At 33.5% G+C, this 20,361-nt stretch overlaps 1 protein-coding gene across 1 annotated transcript; it reads left to right on the top strand.

The window, feature by feature from the left end:
* The first annotated feature begins 341 nt into the window (after positions 1-341).
* Positions 342-6,199, top strand: LOC146904768 (protein trichome birefringence-like 19). Its single transcript, XM_085730445.1, has 2 exons — positions 342-881; positions 5,117-6,199. Exons 1-2 carry the CDS (start codon positions 375-377, stop codon positions 5,924-5,926), a joined length of 1,317 nt encoding a protein of 438 aa, XP_085586571.1. The 5' UTR covers positions 342-374; the 3' UTR covers positions 5,927-6,199.
* Positions 6,200-20,361: the final 14,162 nt, after the last annotated feature.

Here is a 20,361-nt window from a genome sequence, read left to right as displayed (position 1 = left end):
CAAATTCAATAATCCGTGCGTCGCACGGGTTTAATACTAGTTATATAGCAAGCTACCAAACATGGGTTGTCACGAGATAAAGAGATAAAATCTCAAATTCTATACCATGCAGGTGGTAAAATCTTAGGGATACAATAATTTTAGTGTAGTAAGTAGACGAGCCCTTACTCTAGAACCTCAAATACATTAATAATAGATAGATGGCTGATTTAATTAACTATAGAAAAATCAATGCTCAACCATAATCTAGACCAAATCAAGAGAACTATATCATTATATAATTTATTTTGCTAACACAATATATATAAAACTAAAACTTCCACAAGTCTTCATCCCCTATGCCCTTTTCTATTCTTGTCACTCTTTCTCTCTAAATGAAGTTCCAAGCTATGGAACTTCTCTTTGGTAAAAACACACCAAAACAAATGATTCCAAAAGTAACATTACTAGCAATTTTTGCAATACTTGTCTTCACTGTCACACCACTATCCTACCCTTTATTTAGAAATCCTTCATCCTTGAAAAACATTAAAAAAACCAATCAACCATCCACTGCATTTGATGATTTAAATGAATCAGCAAGTTTGCCTTCAACTTCTATAAAAAGGTGTGACATTTTTACTGGTGAGTGGGTTCCAAATCCAAAAGCACCATATTACACAAACAAAACATGTTGGGCAATACATGAACACCAAAATTGTATGAAGTATGGAAGACCAGATTCTGATTACTTGAAATGGAAATGGAAACCAAATGGCTGTGACCTTCCTATATTCAATCCTTTTCAGTTTCTTGAAATTGTGAGGGGAAAATCTATGGCTTTTGTTGGAGACTCAGTCGGTAGAAATCAGATGCAGTCCATGATTTGCCTACTATCAAGGGTAACACTTCATCCCTTGACCTTTTCAATGTTTAAATATTAGAATTGACGTGAATTGTTGAAATTTCAAAGTATAGTTTTTGTTAATATCACACTGGTTATGGCTTTTAACAATGGTAAAAAAAAAAAAAAATTGAATAGAAATATACTCTTTGTATCTATCTCTCTTTAGATGTATAATATTTCATTTCTTTTGAGAAATAGAATGGTTTCCATCACCTTTAGATTAGCTAAATTCAATCCTCATGAGCTTAGCTCAGTTGGTATGGACAACGCATAATATGTGCAAGGTCTCTGGGATTCGAATCCCGGCCACCATATTTTTTTTTTTTTTTACCTAAATTCAGAATTTGTTACTAACATGCAAGTCTTTATCTTTACCTTAAATTCAGAGCCAACTATACTTTATTAAATAATTTAAAAATACAAAAAGGGTTTGTATAATTTTTTTAAATATAATAAAAAATTAAATAAAATTAAAGAGAAAGCGATAATTTTATTTATTTACTATAAGTTTGTACTACTATTTTTTTATGCAAAATTTATAAATTTTCTTGGTATATAGTTCAGATTTATCAAATAGATGTAGTAGTGTGAGTGATAAACAATTTATTCCCCTAAAAAAGAGGTCAATTATTTAATCTCTGAATTATGTGTATAAATATTTTTTTGAACAAATTATGTGTATAAATATTAATCACTTTAGTGAAATAATAATATTCAAATACTCTCTAGATCTTCAAAGAGAATAGTTTTTAAAGTTGCATCACATGCAGAGAATCCTAAAAAAGCCAGTGTTCCAAGAGTAAAATTGTACCCTTTTTGTCCCTAATTATAAGCAATATTATTTGTTTTTGTTGATGAATTTGGTCCAAAACCATGATTTCAAAACTAGGGAAAAGCCATCATTAATTACTACAATATAAGTTTCAATGTAAGTAGACTTGTATATTTGATCAATTAGCATTATTGTTTTATTCTAAATCTATAATTTAGTCTTATGTTCACACACACATATATGTGTCGTATTACTTGATCAATAAGTTAAATGTTTTATTTTCCCTCAAAAAAAAAAAAGTTAAATGTTTTATTGACATAATGTTTAATTGTTTGATCTTACTCTACCTTTTTTTATAACAACTTGTTTCATATAGTATTAAATATCTTTGTACCGAAAACATAAGATATCCCACCGTCAAAAAAATATAACATGAGATATCTCTCTGATTTGTATCATACATGTGAAAATATGGGGACTAAGATGTAAACAAAAGTCCTAATTAACCAGCTGTATATTGTCTTTACTCCAAAAGTCTTTGTCTTTGGTCTTGATTGGATTAGACCTATTTTGCCATCTTCCTAATGGCATGGTTGGTTCACCTAAGCCCATAATTCGATCCAATAGTATTAGGTAAATAAATCATCAAATGGAAAAGTAACATGCATCAAAGCATCAACAATGTCCATATGCATTTCAAGGGAATCTTAATTTTCCCTGATAAGTGTGCCCATCACATTAATTTTATTTGACCCTGTCCTCCACGTCCTTATCTACCACGTGAAACAGAATTTGAACCATATTATAAACCCTAAATTTTTTAACCATATTAGAATTTGTAATTTAATTTCATGCAACAAATTCACCGTTGGATTAAGGCTCTCAAAAATAAAAGATACTACCTCCGTCCCTAATTATAGGACCCTTTTGAGAAAATTTTTTGTCTCTTTTTATAAGACCCTTTTGGTATTTCCAAGTACATTAATTAATTCTTTACCAACATACCCCTATTTATTTATATCTTTTTCTTCAATCAACATTAAATATTACATTGAAAACATAAACTAACTCTCTCTTTTAAAGGATAAAATTGTAAAAACAATACTAATTACTAACAAATTTATTACACTTATCAATTTTCTTAATATGCGTTATTTTTTCAAAAGGGTCTTATAATTAGGGACGGATGTAGTAAAAAATACCACTAATTCAAATGCTTGACTAAAATATGATGTAGTAGTAGTTAGTAATAAATATATTTTTTTAGGGAGTAGTTAGTAATATTTTAATATTTAACTAGCCTCCTCTTTGAATTACTAGACATGAACGTCACCTAAACTTGCACTTAAGTTTATATTTGTACAAAGTACTAACCAAACCACAAAATAGAACAGTTGAGAATTGAGACATTTTGCTAATATTTTATATAAAGGGAAATAAAACACAAGATGGCCCATCCTTTTGTAGTTTTATATCAAATCATTGTTTTTTACAATATTCCTACTAATTTGCATATGGCTAAGTCCTTGTTTGATACTATATGTTTGATTCTATATATAAACAAATAAAATAAAATCATACGGTTATTTATAATTGTAGTATGAAATTCCATATGACAATGAACCTAAAATTAGCCAAGAGGCTTCAACTATTAACGTTTGAAGCTCTAGCTAAACCAAAATAATAGAAATGGTTGAGAGGTCACATTCCTTAAAGTAGAAAAATAAGCAATATGCTTTGTGCATGTCTAGCTAGTCTTGATGTGACGACTAATGTTGGATGTTAATTAGTCATTGCTTGCAAGAATTGATTTATACTACCTCCGTCCCTAATTATAAGACCCTTTTGTGAAATTTTTTTGTCCCTTTTTATAAGACCCCTTTGCTATTTCCAACTACATTAATTATTTCTTTACATACATGCCCCTATTTATTATACATCTTTTTCGTCAATCAACAATAAATAACATATGGAAAACATAAACTAACTCTTTCTCTTAAGGATAAAATTGTAAAAACAATAGTGATTACAAACAACTTTAATATAAATATCCACTTTCTTAATTCCCGTGATTTTAACAAAAGGGTCCTATAATTAGGGACGGAGGTAGTATATACTACTACTATCAATGTAAAGGTTTACTATGGTGTTACTTAATCATAACCACAAAATCATTAAAAAAATGTTTGACTTTAATTATAATTATTGAGTTTGTGAGTGATTTTACATGTATAAATTTGTTTACACCAAAAAATATAAGAAATTTAATCTCTTCTTTGTATATGTACTTAATGCAATATTAATTTGCATGGAAGGAAATAAAAACAAAGGTCCACATAATTAGTGTTAATTAGTTTGAAAGGAATCCTAGATGAGACGTGAGGGGACCACTCAATTATTTTATTTAGATATTTAGATATGTATTATTGGCAGCATTATTAATGAGATTAGTCATCATATTGTGTGTCTTATGCGGAAAAATTCACATGTAAACAATACTATGTGCTGGATCTTCCAAGTTTGTAACATGCATGGAGGTTTTTTTTTCCTTTTCACTTGGGAACAGAAAAACATGGCTTAAAATAATAAAGTAGGCTAAAAGGAATGATTTAAAAGGTTATGTTATTCACTTACTCATAAAATAATTTGAAAAGCTTGGCTCAAGTTTTAGTTTCAAGGTGCTACAGTACCTAGATTGGGAAAAAGGAGAGCAATACTAATTTGAAAGTGGTGTATTTGTTTTGGAGTGGTGAAAACTTGTGCTTGTACTCACTTGTTGTTTGATTGTCTAGCACATTGATGTTGCATGTGATGTTTTATTCATTTGATAAGTTACTTTACTTATAGAAAATAATATTAATTTGAAACTTTGAGTATTTTGATATTATTCATAAGAAAAAAATAAACTATAATTTTTTAATTAGGGGTGGCAGGCTGCGTGACAATATATTAAATTTCTATTTATCAAAAATTACTTTTTTATGAATTTTTCAAATATTACTTCAAATTTAAATTTTTAATATTTTTTTGTACACAGCCAACATAATTTATATAGCTAACTTTATACATAAATTCATCAAGATTTAATCGGTTGTTATTAAATGAATAAAAATTAACAAATAAATTCAGCTAAATTAAATAAATTGCATGATTGATAACTTTATATTATCTTCCTTTAATTTATCTTTTAATATCTTATCTTATTATTGTACAATAACAAGACATGTAATAGCATTCCAAACAACCGAAGCATTTCCTTAAGCTTTTCTTCTTTTAAAATGGTCTGCATATTTACTCTTTTTTTAACAGAATCTACACATTTACTTTTATATATCATGGTTTATATTTTTGGTAGATTATATTGTATGGTTGGTTATTTGTTTATTTTTGCTACAAATACCTTATAATTAGTATTAACACAAAATTGAATCCTTTTGCTTAATCTTTATTATTTTCAGGTGGAATGGCCCGTAGTTGTATCACACTCGCAAAATGATTATTTCATGACGTGGCACTACCCAACCTACAATTTCACAATGGCCTCTTTTTGGACACCCCATTTGGTAAGATCAAAAGAATCAGATTTAAAAGGTCCAGGTTCAACTGGACTCTTCGATCTTTACATTGATGAGCCAGATGAAAAATGGATAACTCAAATTGAAGATTTCGATTATGTTATTCTCAATGGAGGACATTGGTTTACAAGATCAATGGTATTCTACGAGAAACAAAAAATTGTTGGATGTCATTATTGTCTCTTAGAAAATGTCCCTGATTTAACCATGTACCATGGTTATAGAAGAGCATTTAGGACTGCATTTAAAGCCATAAATAATTTAAAGAATTTTAAGGGCATAACATTTCTTAGGACATTTTCACCATCACATTTTGAAAATGGGTTATGGAATCAAGGTGGGAATTGTGTTAGAACTAAGCCATTTAGAAGCAATGAAACACAATTAGAGGGATTTAATTTAGAGTTTTATATGATTCAATTGGAGGAGTTCAAAATTGCTGAAAAGGAAGCAAGAAAAAAGGGTTTGAAATTTAGGTTATATGATACAACACAAGCAACAATGTTGAGGCCAGATGGGCACCCTAGTAAATATGGACATTGGCCTAATGAGAATGTGACATTGTATAATGATTGTGTGCATTGGTGCTTGCCTGGACCTATTGACACATGGAGTGATTTCTTGTTAGATATGTTGAAGATGGAGGGTGTGAGATCAGCAGAAGAAAGAAGACTTCATTTGCACACAAATTGACAAATGAAATAGTTTTTATATACATTTATCAATTATCAATTTTAATATGTAATCTGGCATGTAATTTTTATTTTTTCCTATATTATTGGTGTGATGTTTCATCGCCGTCCAGCCGTAAGTAATCTCCACTGAAGAATCTGTGGGGCATACATGGTAGATTTTTTTCTCTCCCAGCCGAATTTTCATCTAGCTTGTAATTTTAAGCTATGATGATGTGCACATGTATTGTAAATCTTTTATCTCTTTAAGATCAAATTTGATTAATGTTTTCAATAATAGAGAGCTATTTTCTTTCTTTCAAGTATTTAGCTCTTTTACAATAAATATTTGTGCAAATATTAAATAAAGAAATATTATGACATGAAATTACAAAAGAAACTGACTTGAAGGCTACGTAAATTATTGTTAAAAAATTTACAATGCACCACAAACCTTTCCACCATATCAATTATGTTAAAGAAATATTATCTTGTTTGGTCGGCTCGGACCAAACAAGATAATATTAAAAAAAAAGAAATATTATCTTGTTTTTATCAATTATGTTTATTATGGATGTTTTCTTTCTAACCCTCTAACTTAAAGAGAATAAATAAGTTCTAACAATTTAGGGTTCTTTTAAAAATAAATAAAATTTAACTATCTACTAAAACTTAAATTCTCACAAATGATTTACCGTTAACATAAACTCATTACAATCATTTGATTTCCTCTCAAAAAAAATCATTGGGACTTAGGGTTCCACTTTGGTGCCATTAATGGCACCAATGACACCATCCAATTCCATCTCCACCACACACACACATCCCCACGCGGACCCACACACATCAATGGTCAGGATCTCTGCTATGACACCAATGACACCATTTCTAAGTCACTGAAGTATTTCCCTGGAACTTATGGGTGGCGAATAAAACCAAATGATAAGTTGGTGGCTATATAAATCCAAAATTTGTGTCTTTATTGTCTTGACAATTTCCTCATACACTGTTCTTGATGTCACATCCTACCCTTCGAGTACCCCTCTAGGATAAGCTTCAATAATAACGCTACAATAGTACGTCCATTTAGACCAAAGCCCTCAATAATTTGCAAATTTTTTTACAGTATAATTTAGTATCGGTTTAGAATAGCAAGTATGTTTTTGGTTTCACATTTGTATTCACAGATCATGCTTGCACACAGTAAACAGTTCACAAGGCATTTTCACCGTAAAAAGCATACGGTCCTATTTGCAGAGTTTTGTTTTCTTATGTTTGAGAGTTTGGACGCAGATTCATATGAGCACTAAACCTCAATTCGCTCCCTTGAATTATAGCGTCGGGTATCTTTAAAATATGTGAATAGGTAAAGTAGTCGTTGAATTTGATTAACGATAAACAAATTGATTCTTCTTGAACGCAGATTCATATGAGCACTAAACCTCAATTCGCTCCCTTAAATTATAGCGTCTGGTATCTTTAAAATATGTGAATAGATAAAGTAGTCGTTGAATTTGATTAACGTTAAACAAATTGATTCTTCTATTAACTTGTGTTGTTCGGAGCTGTGAATGGAAATTAATGATTGGTTCTAACAACGATATGAAGAAGAATAAAAACAATTGGTTCTTACATCACTAGATTTCCGTAAATAAACTCACTGTCACATAATAAAGACTAATTTTTCCTATACTGTATAGTTTAGCCATTCAATGTGCCTAAAACTGGATTTTTATTATTTCAACACAACTTTATTATTTTTCTGTTTTTCTTTCCGTTTGTTATTTTCGGCCCATTAGGATTTGTTATTTCCCTAGTATTTAAACTAAACATTTGTAGCCTAAGAGGCAATTTTCATTTAATAAAATTATCAAGAACTTTTCTCAATTCTGGTGGATTCTGGAAATCCCTTTTTTGACAGGTTTGTCGCTTACAACTTGTATGTTTATCTTTTAGGTTTAGCGCTTACTAATCCTTGCTTCCGTTCTGTATCAGTCATCACCCAAAGTTGACCATAAAACAATGTCCTCAATCCGAGGATAAGAAGAAGAAGATGGAGACTAGTCCCTATGCAAGTGGAGTTGGAAGCATCATGTTTGGTATTGTTTGTAGTAGACCATACTTAGTTTATATAGTTAGTAATGTGAGTCAGTTTATGGCAAATTCGGGTATTGTACATTGGAAAGCTTTGAAGTGGGTATTGAGGTATTTGAAAGGGTCTTTGAAAGACGGTTTAAAGTACACAAGAACAACTCAAGATGAAGACTCTTTGAAGGGGTATGTAGATTTGGACTATGCAGGTAATATGGACACAAGAAAATCTTTATCGGGTTTTATGTTTACTCTCTTTATCACAACTATTAGTTAGAAATCAAATCAACAATTTGTGGTGATTCTATTCACAACTCAAGCGGAGTATATTGCACTTGTTGAAAAGGTGAAGGAAGCCATATGGTTGAAAGACATGATTTATGAGTTAGAAATTACTCAAGTATGTGTGAATATTATCCATTTGACAAATCATCAAGTGTATTATGATAGGACAAAACACATTGGCATTCGTCTGCATTTTGTTAGAGACATGATTGAATTGAAAGAGATTGAGAGGTTAAGAAAGTTGCATCGGAAGAAAATCCGGCGGATGTGTTCACTAAGTCATTGCCTAAATCAATGTTCAAGCATTCCTTTAAATTGATCAATTATGTTGAAAAGTAATTCCATATTGGACAAAGTAACTAGTGGTTGATGAGTAAACTAACATCACCACCAATTTAGAGTTAATGTGGAGAAAAGTTGAATTTGACTCAAACTTGTTGATTGAAGGTTTTGCGAAAAACATGTCACAATTTGAGAAATTGCGGCATGATTTGGCTCAGGTTTTGGAGGTTTTGACTAGGCAACGAAAGAGGAGAAATCGTTACACGATTTAGTGGATAACAATAAATTCGTATTGTGTGCGAACTGCAAATCCTGGCATGATGGAGAGAAATTGTGACACAGTTTTTTCGGGACCTGTGGACTATTTAAGGCTCCATTCTTCATTTTTCGGGAGAGCTTCGAGAGAAAGAAACTTGGGAAACTGTTGTGAATTCGATGAAAAATCACACCAATAATAAACTTGATGTGTGGAGTAAGGAATAATCAAGCAACCAATACAAGTGTATGGAAGTTATAATCACAAACAAAAGTAGAAAACAGCGAGAGAAAGAAAGAGAGAACACAAAAGAATTTGTTGACCCAGTTCGGTCCAAATTGACCTAGTCTGGGGGACAGAGCAGCCCTCCGTTTCACTATAATGATGAGTAACTTTACAAAAGAGATATCAATGAGTTACAAAAATAAGTCTCCCGCCTAATTCTACCTAAAGCCCCAATCTCTTCCTGTGACCAAGAGACTCAATCCTAATAGTGTTTCCCAAGGTGAATCAACCCTCAAACCCTAGTGTTTGTTCCCAAGAGACAAACTCTATACAAACCCTAATTTTGTTGTTGTCTTTCTAAACCCTTGCTCCAGCCCCCTCTATCTCAAGGTTTACACTGATACAATGTCTATATTTATAGTAAAAGTAACCCTCATAAAACTGGAACAAATCTAGTCCCGAAAATACGTTTCTGTTTTATTTCATGCTGTCAAAATCGGCCACCGAACTCCATAAATCGGCCACCAATAATTTACGCGTGCAAGGCCAAAAAACCAGAGTGCAAAATCGGCCACCGAGCCCTGAAAATCGGCCATCGATTTTCTGCTTACAGAATTCCAATTTCTTCAATTTTGAGTCACTTTCACAACAGAAACCAAAGAGATGAACTTTAGGGTTGAGTGTCTATGGTGAGATTTTATTTCTTGGGTTGAGAAACATTTGTAAACACCTTGGATAGTGAGATCTCATTAGAGGAAAGATCAAAAAGTTTACTTTAGTGTTGCTCTCTCCCCTATAGTAGGTCGTTTTTTACTGAACTGGGTAAACAATATTTGTGTGTTATTTTCTTTCTTTTCTTTTTTATCTTTGTTGTTTTGAATATGCTTGCGGTGTTGCTTCACACTTAGATCTAGGTCTGTTTGTTGCTGTTGTTGTTGCTTGAAGCTACTTTTATCACCAATTACTATTTCCTTTGCTCTACACATTTAAGTTTCATTTGTGTAATTATTTTGTTCGAATTCAAAAGAGGGGTCACATAATATCTATATGGATTAAAGCAATGCATGACTAAAGTTTCTATTACATTGTTAAATGTGGTACATAATTGCATATTAATGTTGTATAAAGTGTAGTATGAAGTGGTTTTTGTGAGGGTGTTTAAGTTTTATTTTAGCAGGGGTCTTCCTTTGAATATATGGTTTGTTCTGCTTTATACTATTTTACAGTTCAGAAAATTCCGATTACCCGAGTTTAAAGAAAACAATATTTTAAAAAATATTAGGCAATATTGTACCCAAAAAAAAAAATATATTAGGCAATATTGACCAAAAAAAAAAATATTAGGCAATATAATGTATATTTTAAAAGCAGTTTTGCTGTCAATTCTTTAATCGTCACTCTTTTGTATTGAATAGAACATAGTGGAACGCAAGTCTTAAATTGGTTTACCGTATAGGGTGATTTTACTATTAGAACTTAAGTAGAGCAATTTTCCTCTCTTAAAACCTAACTCACATAAACTTTTTCATATTAAAAAAAAGGAGTGTCGCGTTTCTATCTTTTTTTCAATGCTTGTGAAATAGAAGTTGGAGTTTATCTAAGATTTGTGCGTTTTTAAAATATATACACACTCATATATATATATCTAAACCTGTCATCGATTCATTCTAAAATTTCCTCTGTCAAGGACAAAAAAAACCTATTTTTTACTGCGCCAAAATTTAGGACAAAGTCTTTAACCACATAAAAACATGTCTAATTCGAGGAATGCCTATGTTACATAGTATAGGACACTGCAAAGAAGGCATAAAGCAGACTGAATCTCTTCAACCACTACTTTATTCCATCATCAAATATTGATGGTAAGTTTCAGCAATAAGCTCTTTGTCCCTGTAGTAAACAAATGTCAGACAGCATTACCATAAAGTTGTATCAGGCATAACATTCCATGATTTTTTGTAGACGCGGCTAAGAATTTAGTAAAAATTCACAACTTAAAGCTACTTTTGATTTGTTAAACCCAAAGGATTCAAGATTCCATGTAAATTATCGAAGAAAACAGTGGCTGCAGTTTTAGATCACTCAATGTGTAATACAATGCGCGACAAATGTAGGAAAGTGTCTCTGTTTGAAGACTTCATTGTCCATCATTCTTCTCGAATGCTCCATTCTAATTAAACTTTTTCCCTCTAATAACATTATTCTATTTGACATTATATCAAAATATTGTGCATAGCATTAATGTAATTGAAACGTTTTGGAACATTGAGTTAACACCTGCTTTGCAACCTTAACCTTTTCATTGTGGATTTAATCTTCTTTAATTCCAAATGCCTTACATCTCTTTTGTTAAAATCAAGAATTTTCATTTTCTAATTCAACCAAGAGAAAGAAAAATTAGCAAATACATGAAGAGATAGACAACTTTGAAATGCAAGCAACAACTGAAAATACCAACAGAATCAATGCTAAAGAAACTTATTACTGCATCATTTATTGAGGATAGAAGTTTGAGTATGACATACTTTGATAGATTTGGTATAGTCAATTTGCAATGTTCTAAAGCTTCTCTCCAATATTCCAGCTTCATCAATGAATGCAGAGGACAAAATAACAAAATACCAGGTCTTTAGATTCATTAATTCGCAGTTGAAACATCAACCGATTGCATGAATGAACAATACACTTCATTGTTTCCATGTGCCTTCGATGCAATGATTTGACTTATACTAAGCAAAAACATGTATGGAAAGGTTGTACTTGATATCTATTATTGGATAGTCATAACAAAGATTATTTGTAGAATATTTTGTGATTAATGTACAGATATTCACACTTAAGTTAGCACTTGCACACTTTAACGATATCATAGCACACTCGCGGACAGCTCACTATATTAATGTTAGCACACTCACAAGCAGATCAATATTGTAATTATGGTATATACTTGATTGTGCACACTCACGCCCAACTCACTTGCAGCTAGAGTAGTTAAGATATCTCCATAATTATAGTATTGCAAGGAAGAATATATGTAACCTTATATTTAGCAATACAATTCATTCAAACCTGAAATACTGTTACTGTTATATGCTATCAGCGCCTAGGTTTGCAGCAATTTTGATCCAGTAGCTTACTCCCTTCATTTGTTTCCCCTCATAATCATGAGCACATTAACTTCCTCCAACAACAGCAGCAGCAACACCTTTGATGTTGAGATGAAACCTAACTAGCTTCATCAATAGCACAAAGGCGTGTCCCATCAAAACTGATCAAATTTTCAACTATTTGGATTAGGCAAGATCAACTTTTCTTGCATACAATTATCAATTTAGTCGATCCTAGCATTATCACAGCCTTAGGCAATGTAAAAACATCCCAGCAAGCAAGGGAGGTCATTCAAAAAATGTTGCTAGAAAGAGCTTGGAATATTAGTTGGAATATAAGTTGATCTTGCCTAATCCAAGAATTGAAAGTTTGATTAGTTTTGATGGGACAAACCTTTGTGCCATTGATGAAGCTAGTCAGGTCATATACTAGGAACATAGCGTTCATATGAATACACTAGGCAGGATAACTGTTGCTCATGAGTTTGAGCGACTTGTGTGTGTTGATGACACTCACAATGATGGTGCGAACAACGAAGGTATTGCTGCTGGTGTTGTTGGAGGCAGTTGATGTGCTAATGATTATGAGGGGAAAATGAAGGGACTAGGTTATTGGATCGAGATTGCTGTAAATCTTGAAGGTATCAAGCAATATATTTAATAACAAAATAATAACAGTGGTAGATGTTAGGGATATCAGCGCAATGCGGAAGCACAGGATCGATGCAATTGGGAATTAAAGAGAAGTAAGTAAAATAACAAGAGAAATAACACACAAGATTTACGTGGAAAACTCCTCAATATGAGAAGTAAAAAACCACGGGCGATCACGAGCAAAGTTCCACTATGTAAAAGAAAAGAGTACAACAAGTCCTCTTATAGTGATGAGGACAAAGGACAATATTTTCTCTCAATATCTCCTAAAATACTCTCTAAAATGGAACAAGAATTCTCACCAAAAAAGACACTCAAGTGTATGTTACAAAGTGTGTTAATTGTTATGTGATATCTCTATCTCTCAAGCCTTTTGTGTTGCTTACATATATATAGGACTTAATCTCATACTTAAGAGTGAAGGAATCAAAGCTGGACCATCCACCTAAAGTAGGAGCTTGGAAGAAAATCATGATTTCTCTTGGTCAAAATTGTAGGCACATGTTGGAAGCAAATTAGGATTTCTCTTGGTCAAGATTGTAGGCACATTAAATCCAAAATTGTAGGCACATGTTGGAAGCAAATTAGGATTTCTCTTGGTCAAGATTGTAGGCACATTAAATCCAAGAGTTACTTACCTCACAAGTAAGTCAAACATAATGGCTTGTAAAAGTCAAACATAATGGCTTGAAAAAATCAAACATAATGGCTTGAAAAAATGGAGAATTAAAGCCACATAATCTAACAGTAGATAGAGAGAAGGACAAGCTTAAATTCAAAACCGTCTCTCGTATTTGCATTAATTGATTTGCAGTTTCTCAATCCTTCTATATATGGATATAGCTTCTTGACAATCCGCATATAGTCGAGGACATAGTCACAGAATTCGCTGGGTCCACCACGAACCGCGAACCAGGTTCGAACGAACCGGTTCGCGGTTCTTTAACGAACTGGTTCGCTTAGAATTCGACTGAAATTCGTCATATATAACGAACCAGAGAACCAGCTCTCAAAAATAAAAATTTGAACTAATTAATCGGCCTGGGGAAGCGAAACATCACTTTTATTAAAGTGACGAGCTACTGGCCCCACCAGCACAACATGCAAATATTACTTTAATTGCAAAATTAATGTGCACTGGCCCCACCAGAGCAACTCGCCAGACGTGGCTACTTGCATAACTACAAGTTTCTCAAAGGAAAGGGTGGAAAGCTTCTGCTATATTTATAACATCCCATTCCTTTCAATATGCATGAAATGCCCGATGTGGGACTTCTTCCTATATTGTATTTTTTTCTCTTTGCAAATCACATATCATACTTATATCTGACATACCACGAACCCATTGCGTACCGACTATGTATACCCTCTCACGTACCGAATTCTTTGCGAGTGAAGAACCGCGTACCCGAACCCGTACCACGTACCGAGGCGAATTGCGAACCGTGTGACTATGAGTCGAGGATTTATGCAAATCAATTTCATTTGTACATGGATCAAAGCATATACACGAAGGGTAAGAAATAAAAAAGATTGGAATGCAAACGTAAAATAGTTCAGGTGGTAGCAATTGCAGGTACAAGTTATAGTCAGAAATGTTAAGTGATAATGCCTGTCACTGCAAGAAGGATTATAAGCTTCTTTTGATAGTGATTTTATTTCGGTTGCAATTTAATTTATCTGTTCCTTGTACCTAACTAACCCACATTCTTGGCATTGGAATGCTTTTCCATCTTCAATTTAAACATATCAAGAAAAAGAAAAAAACAAAGGTCTCGAATCCAAGTTTTGCTGAGTATGCATAAATAATCTTTGAATGACATTTCTTGCTCTATAAGTGAACATAATATTGCAAATGGTAACTTCTACTTAGACGAGATGAAAAAAACACATACCTCAGTTCCTTTGGGTACATGCTGCAAATCACGTACTGATGCTATCTTTCCCTCAAAAACCAACCCTGAATTGGGCAAACAGCTATATGATAAAATCATGATTAGAAAAATAACAAAAAAATAGGATAATAAGACTTCACAAATGGTATGTGCATTACATGCAAACAGGAGGAACAAAAAGATCATACTTTAGAGATGTTTTACGAGGGAGTCAAATCCACAAAAATGTCATAACAGTATCTAAAACAAAATGTGTATATCCCCATAAGCATAACCTTGAGAATGATTTGTAATCCCTGTATCATTATCAACTAATTTATGTTTTGAACCATAAACATTGGAAAAAAAAAATCTGCAATCTCTTTAATATTGATTTCTGGCAATTGCAGTATTAAGTGTTCAAGATTAGTCATATGTGCATGCATCACCAGCTCAATTTTTTATTTGACTGGTGTGTCATAATTAACTATCTTCCAACTAAATATGTTATGAAACATCGAGGTGTTAATACTTCTACTTTATCGAAACTAATATTCATTTCCTACTGCTTTGCCCGCGACCTGTGTCTATTTCGCGTACGTGTAGATTCCCGAAGGTTCCTAAAAGAATTCTTGAGTCAGATAGTTTGAACATTTTAGATACCTTGCAAAATATGGTTGTCGAAGTAGGAAACATACATTTTGATTATGTAGAACTTGTGGTGTACAAAGAATACATTTGTTTTTGAAGAAACTAAGATTGTGACCGATTCTACAAATAATTTGATCTTTTCCCATCTCTATATCTCACGACGAGTATTTGGTAACTCGAAGTTTGTTGGAAACATGGTGACAACAATACTTTGACACTAAATGTTAATGGTAGTGCGTTAACGAACCTGGGACAAATATATTATTTTGGTTAGGTGCGCAGCTCAGATGGACATTTTCAGTTTGATTTTTGTTGTAGTATGAGTTTTTTCAATATTTTACATACAGAGATTCAAGTGTGATTAATATGAATCACTCTCTGATTTTTCTAACACCTTTCATGTCGTACAATTAGTGGCGAAGAAAACTCTGAGGTTTCATCAATATGGTAACCTCTTGAAATTAATTCAAAGCGCTTTGATTGAGGATTGAAATATCTCCATCAACCACATCCTCGGAGAAGGAAACTCTTGTGTAGATATTCTTGCCAAAGCTAATCATACAAAATATTACAGCAGCATGCATAGAAGAATAATATAGAGAATAATAGTAACTTGCCATGCAAGTAACTTCACTATTGTACTTCATCATCTTAGTGTAGTACATTTTCAGATTGTGTAGTACAACTCTTAGGTCTATAAATACTCTTGTATCACTCTCTTTTCATAATAATGAAGATTTATTTTGCTCTTCCATTGTTTCATAATATGGTATCAGAGCACTCTCTTTGAGAGTAGTTCTGATCCTAACCGTTTTCTTGCGATCCTAACCGTTTTTCTTCTTGTTTCTTCCTCTGCAATTCCTCTTCTCTGGTTGAATTTCGTGCAATCTCTGCACATTCGCCATTGATTTCTTCGTGTTCTTCTTGATTCCTCTGTTTTTCTGCATATTTGAAGCTTTTCATCTTCAACAATGGTGCGTAATTTGAACACTCAGCAAAACGTTGATTCAGTGTTCTATGTTCATCCTAGTGAAGGTCCAAACTCTGTGGTAGTTACTCCACTTCTCACTGGCTCGAATTATCTCGCATGGAGCAGATCCATGCAACGTGCACTTGGCGCGAAGAATAAATTGGTTTTCATCAATGGATCTGTGCCTATTCCTGATCTTGATGATTTGAACCGTGATGCATGGGAACGGTGCAATCATCTGGTTTATTCGTGGTTGATCAATTCTGTTTCTCCACAAATTGCTCAAACTTTAGTGTTTCATGAGCACGCCATTGACGTTTGGGATGAACTCAAAGAACGCTTCGCAAAGGTTGATCCTATTCGCATAGCTTCTTTACGTTCTTCTATCAACAATTTGAAACAAGGATCTAAAACAGTTTCAGAGTATTTCACTGAAATGAAAACTCTATGGGAATAGCTTAACTCTCATCGTCCAATGCCTAATTGCACTTGTCCTTTTCCATGCCGGTGTGAAGCTATGAGATCTGCACGCGCACATCGTATGGAGGATCAAGTGATTCAATTTTTGACTGGTTTGAATGATAACTTCAATGTTATCAAGTCTCAAGTTCTCCTTTTGGATCCATTACCTTCCATTAACAAGGTGTATTCATTGGTTATACAAGAGGAGAGTAATAATGGTACAGTTTCTCTTCCCTCTGTTTCAGAAGATTCAAGCATTCTTGTTAATGCTTCTGACTCTAAGAAGCAATATGGAAATGGAAAGTCATTTGCTGGTTCCAAGAATAACTCTAGGTTTTGTACTTTTTGCAAACGTACAAACCATACTGTGGAGTTTTGTTATCAGAAGCATGGATACCCCAATTCATATAAATCCAATCCTACAGCAAATGCTACTACTGCTTCTGCTAGCAATGCAGAGATTCAGCATGTGAACTCTGCTGTTGACAATTCTCCTCCTACTGGTTTGACTCAGGAGCATTACAATCATCTTGTATCCCTTCTTCAGCAATCACATTTGTTTGCTTCAAGCTCCACTTCTTCTCCCCCAACCTCAAACCATATTGCTTCAAGCTCCACATTTGTTTGCTTATACTCCTCATTCAGGTATATCAACTCTTTTCTCTTGTGCTTTGCCTGATTCATCTCATGATTGGTTACTTGATTCTGGTGCTAATGAGCACATTTGTTCATCTTTACACTATTTTACTTCATACCAATCTATCAAACCTGTTCATGTTCATTTACCAAATAAAACCGTTGTTACCATACATCATGCTGGTACTGTTGTCTTTTCTCCACATTTTAAGATTTCTAATGTATTATATTCACCACATTTCAAGGTTAATCTGATTTCTATTGCCAAAATCATTAGCAGCTTGAATTGTTATGTTTAATTTTTACCTGATAAATGCATTATACAGGATCTGATTACCCACAGGATGATTGGTTTGGCTGATCCTCATGGTGGTTTATACAAATTGAGGGTTTCTCCTTCAACTTTTCCTTTTAAGTCTTCTGTTTCTAATGTTCCTCATTGTAATCTATCCATAAATAAAGTTGTTCAACCTATTGTTTCTAGTTCTTTTACTCATATTCCTGAAACTGCACTTTGGCACTTTAGATTGGGGCACTTGTCCAATCAAAGATTGTCAAATATGCATTCTTTGTATCCCTCAATTTGTGTTGATAATAAAGCCATTTGTGATGTTTGTCAATTTGCTAAACATAAGAAATTGCCTTTTCCTCATAGTTTATCTCATGCTACTTCTAAATTTGAAATGATTCATTGTGATATTTGGGGTCCTTTGAGTGTTCCTTCTATTCATGGTCATAAGTATTTTATCACTATTGTTGATGACTTTAGTAGGTTTGTTTGGATCATTTTGATCAAATCCAAAGCTGAGGTGTCTATTCATGTCAACAGTTTATCACTCTCATTGAAAATCAGTTTCATATCACTCTTAAAATCCTTAGAAGTGATAATGGCCCTGAATTTGATTTGCCTTCATTTTATAACTCTAAAGGCATTCTCCATCATAGGTCTTGTGTTGAGACTCCTCAGCAAAATGCTAGAGTAGAAAGAAAACACCAACATATACTTAATGTAGGAAGAGCTCTCTTATTTCAATCCAAATTGCCAAATTGTTATTGGTCATATGCTGTCCTTCATGCAGTTTTCTTGATCAATAGAGTCACCACTCCTATTCTTCATCATAAATCTCCCTATCATGTTTTACATGATTCTGCTCCTGATTCTAATCTTTTCAAAGTGTTTGGCTGTTTATGTTTTGCCTCTACCATTCAATCTCACAGAACCAAACTTCAACCTAGAGCAAGAAAGTCTATCTTTTTAGGCTATAAACCTGGTTATAAAGGTTATGTCCTTCTGGACATGCATTCTAGAGCCATCTTTGTGTCCAGAAATGTTACTTTTCATGAAACAGTTTTACCTTATCAGCCTTCTACTCCTATTTCTGCCATTGATACCTGGCACTATATCACTCCTTCATCTCAATCTTTTGTTGATGATCTTGACCCTTTACCTCTTCCTACTTCTCCTGTTTCTACACCAGAAGATTCACCCCATGGTTCACTTAACTCACCGATCACTTCTGAATCTTCTGCTCCCTCTGATTCTCCTATCATTGCTCCACCACCTGTCAGAGTTTCCACTAGACTTAAATCCACCCCTGCTTACTTACAAGATTACATATGTCCTATTATCAATTCCATATATGCATCTTCTTCTCCTTATCATATTTCCAATTATATGTCCTTTACTAATCTTTCTCCTTCTCATTTTTGTTTTGCTTTGTCTCTTCACACTCAACCTGAGCCTAAATCCTTCACTGAAGCAAACAAGCATGATTGTTGGAGAAAATCTATGCAAGATGAGCTTAATGCCTTGAGTAAGACTGGTACTTGGGAAATTGTTGACCTTCCACCTCATGTTAAACCCATAGGCTGCAGGTGGGTTTACAAAGTGAAACATCATGCTGATGGTTCCATAGAGAGGTATAAAGCCAGATTGGTTGCCAAGGGATATAACCAAATTGAAGGCTTAGACTATTTTGAAACATACTCTCCAGTGGCTAAGCTTACAACAGTCAGGATTGTTCTTGCTTTGGCATCTATGCATAATTGGCATCTCCAACAACTTGATGTGAACAATGCTTTTTTGCATGGAGAACTTCAAGAAGATGTTTATATGATTGTCCCTTGTAACACCCACTTTTTCATAATTAATATTTAAGTGATTTATGGCTTTTATTAGAATACTATGTGAATTATTATATATATTTATAATGGTAGTAGATATGTTAATAATATAAGTATTTCCTTAAGTGGGGGAGAAATATTGTTATTAGTAGAAATAATTAAATTATTAGGGGAAAGAGTAAGTTGTGGTGAGAAGAGCAATTAGGGAAAGAATAAAAGTCTATAATTCGGAGAGAAAGTGGGAACGCGTACAACGGAGAAAAGAAGAGAGAAAGAGGATAAGTCAAGGAGAACCCTAAAGAAAGAAGAACGCGGTTGTTGGATTTCAGAAACATAATCTAAGGTAAGGGTGAGACTAACTCTCATTATTAACAAGTTTTGATTCATAGGAAGTAGTCAATTGTTGTAGGTTTAAGGGATTGGGATTAGGTCTAAAAGTCATTAAAATTGGAAGATTTAAGTGAATTGTTATGTAATTTGATGTAAACAGATGTTAATCACTCATAGAAAACGTTTAGACGTCGATTCTGGATGATTTAGAGACTTGGGTAGTGGAATTTTGGGTGCAGGGTGAAGGAGAGAGAGCTACGACAGAACCCTGTTCTGTGATCGCTCGCAGCTGCGAGTGATCCTACTCGCTCCTGCGAGTAACCCATTAGCTCGCAACTGCGAGCAATGTTATACGCGACTGCGAGCTTCCCCGTTGAGCTCGCCATTGCGAGTTGTTTAGCTCGCCACTGCGAGTTAGTGCAGTACAGACCTGCTGTTGTGCGAAATTGTGTCTTTTCGCCCGTTGCTTTGATGAATTAGTTTCTGATGTTTATAATAATGATGATACTG

This window comes from Medicago sativa, chromosome 7 (assembly GCF_051527215.1).
Source record: "Medicago sativa cultivar Bolivia chromosome 7, Bolivia_mono, whole genome shotgun sequence".
Taxonomy (NCBI): domain Eukaryota; kingdom Viridiplantae; phylum Streptophyta; class Magnoliopsida; order Fabales; family Fabaceae; genus Medicago; species Medicago sativa.
This window is presented reverse-complemented; position numbering and strand designations above follow the sequence as displayed.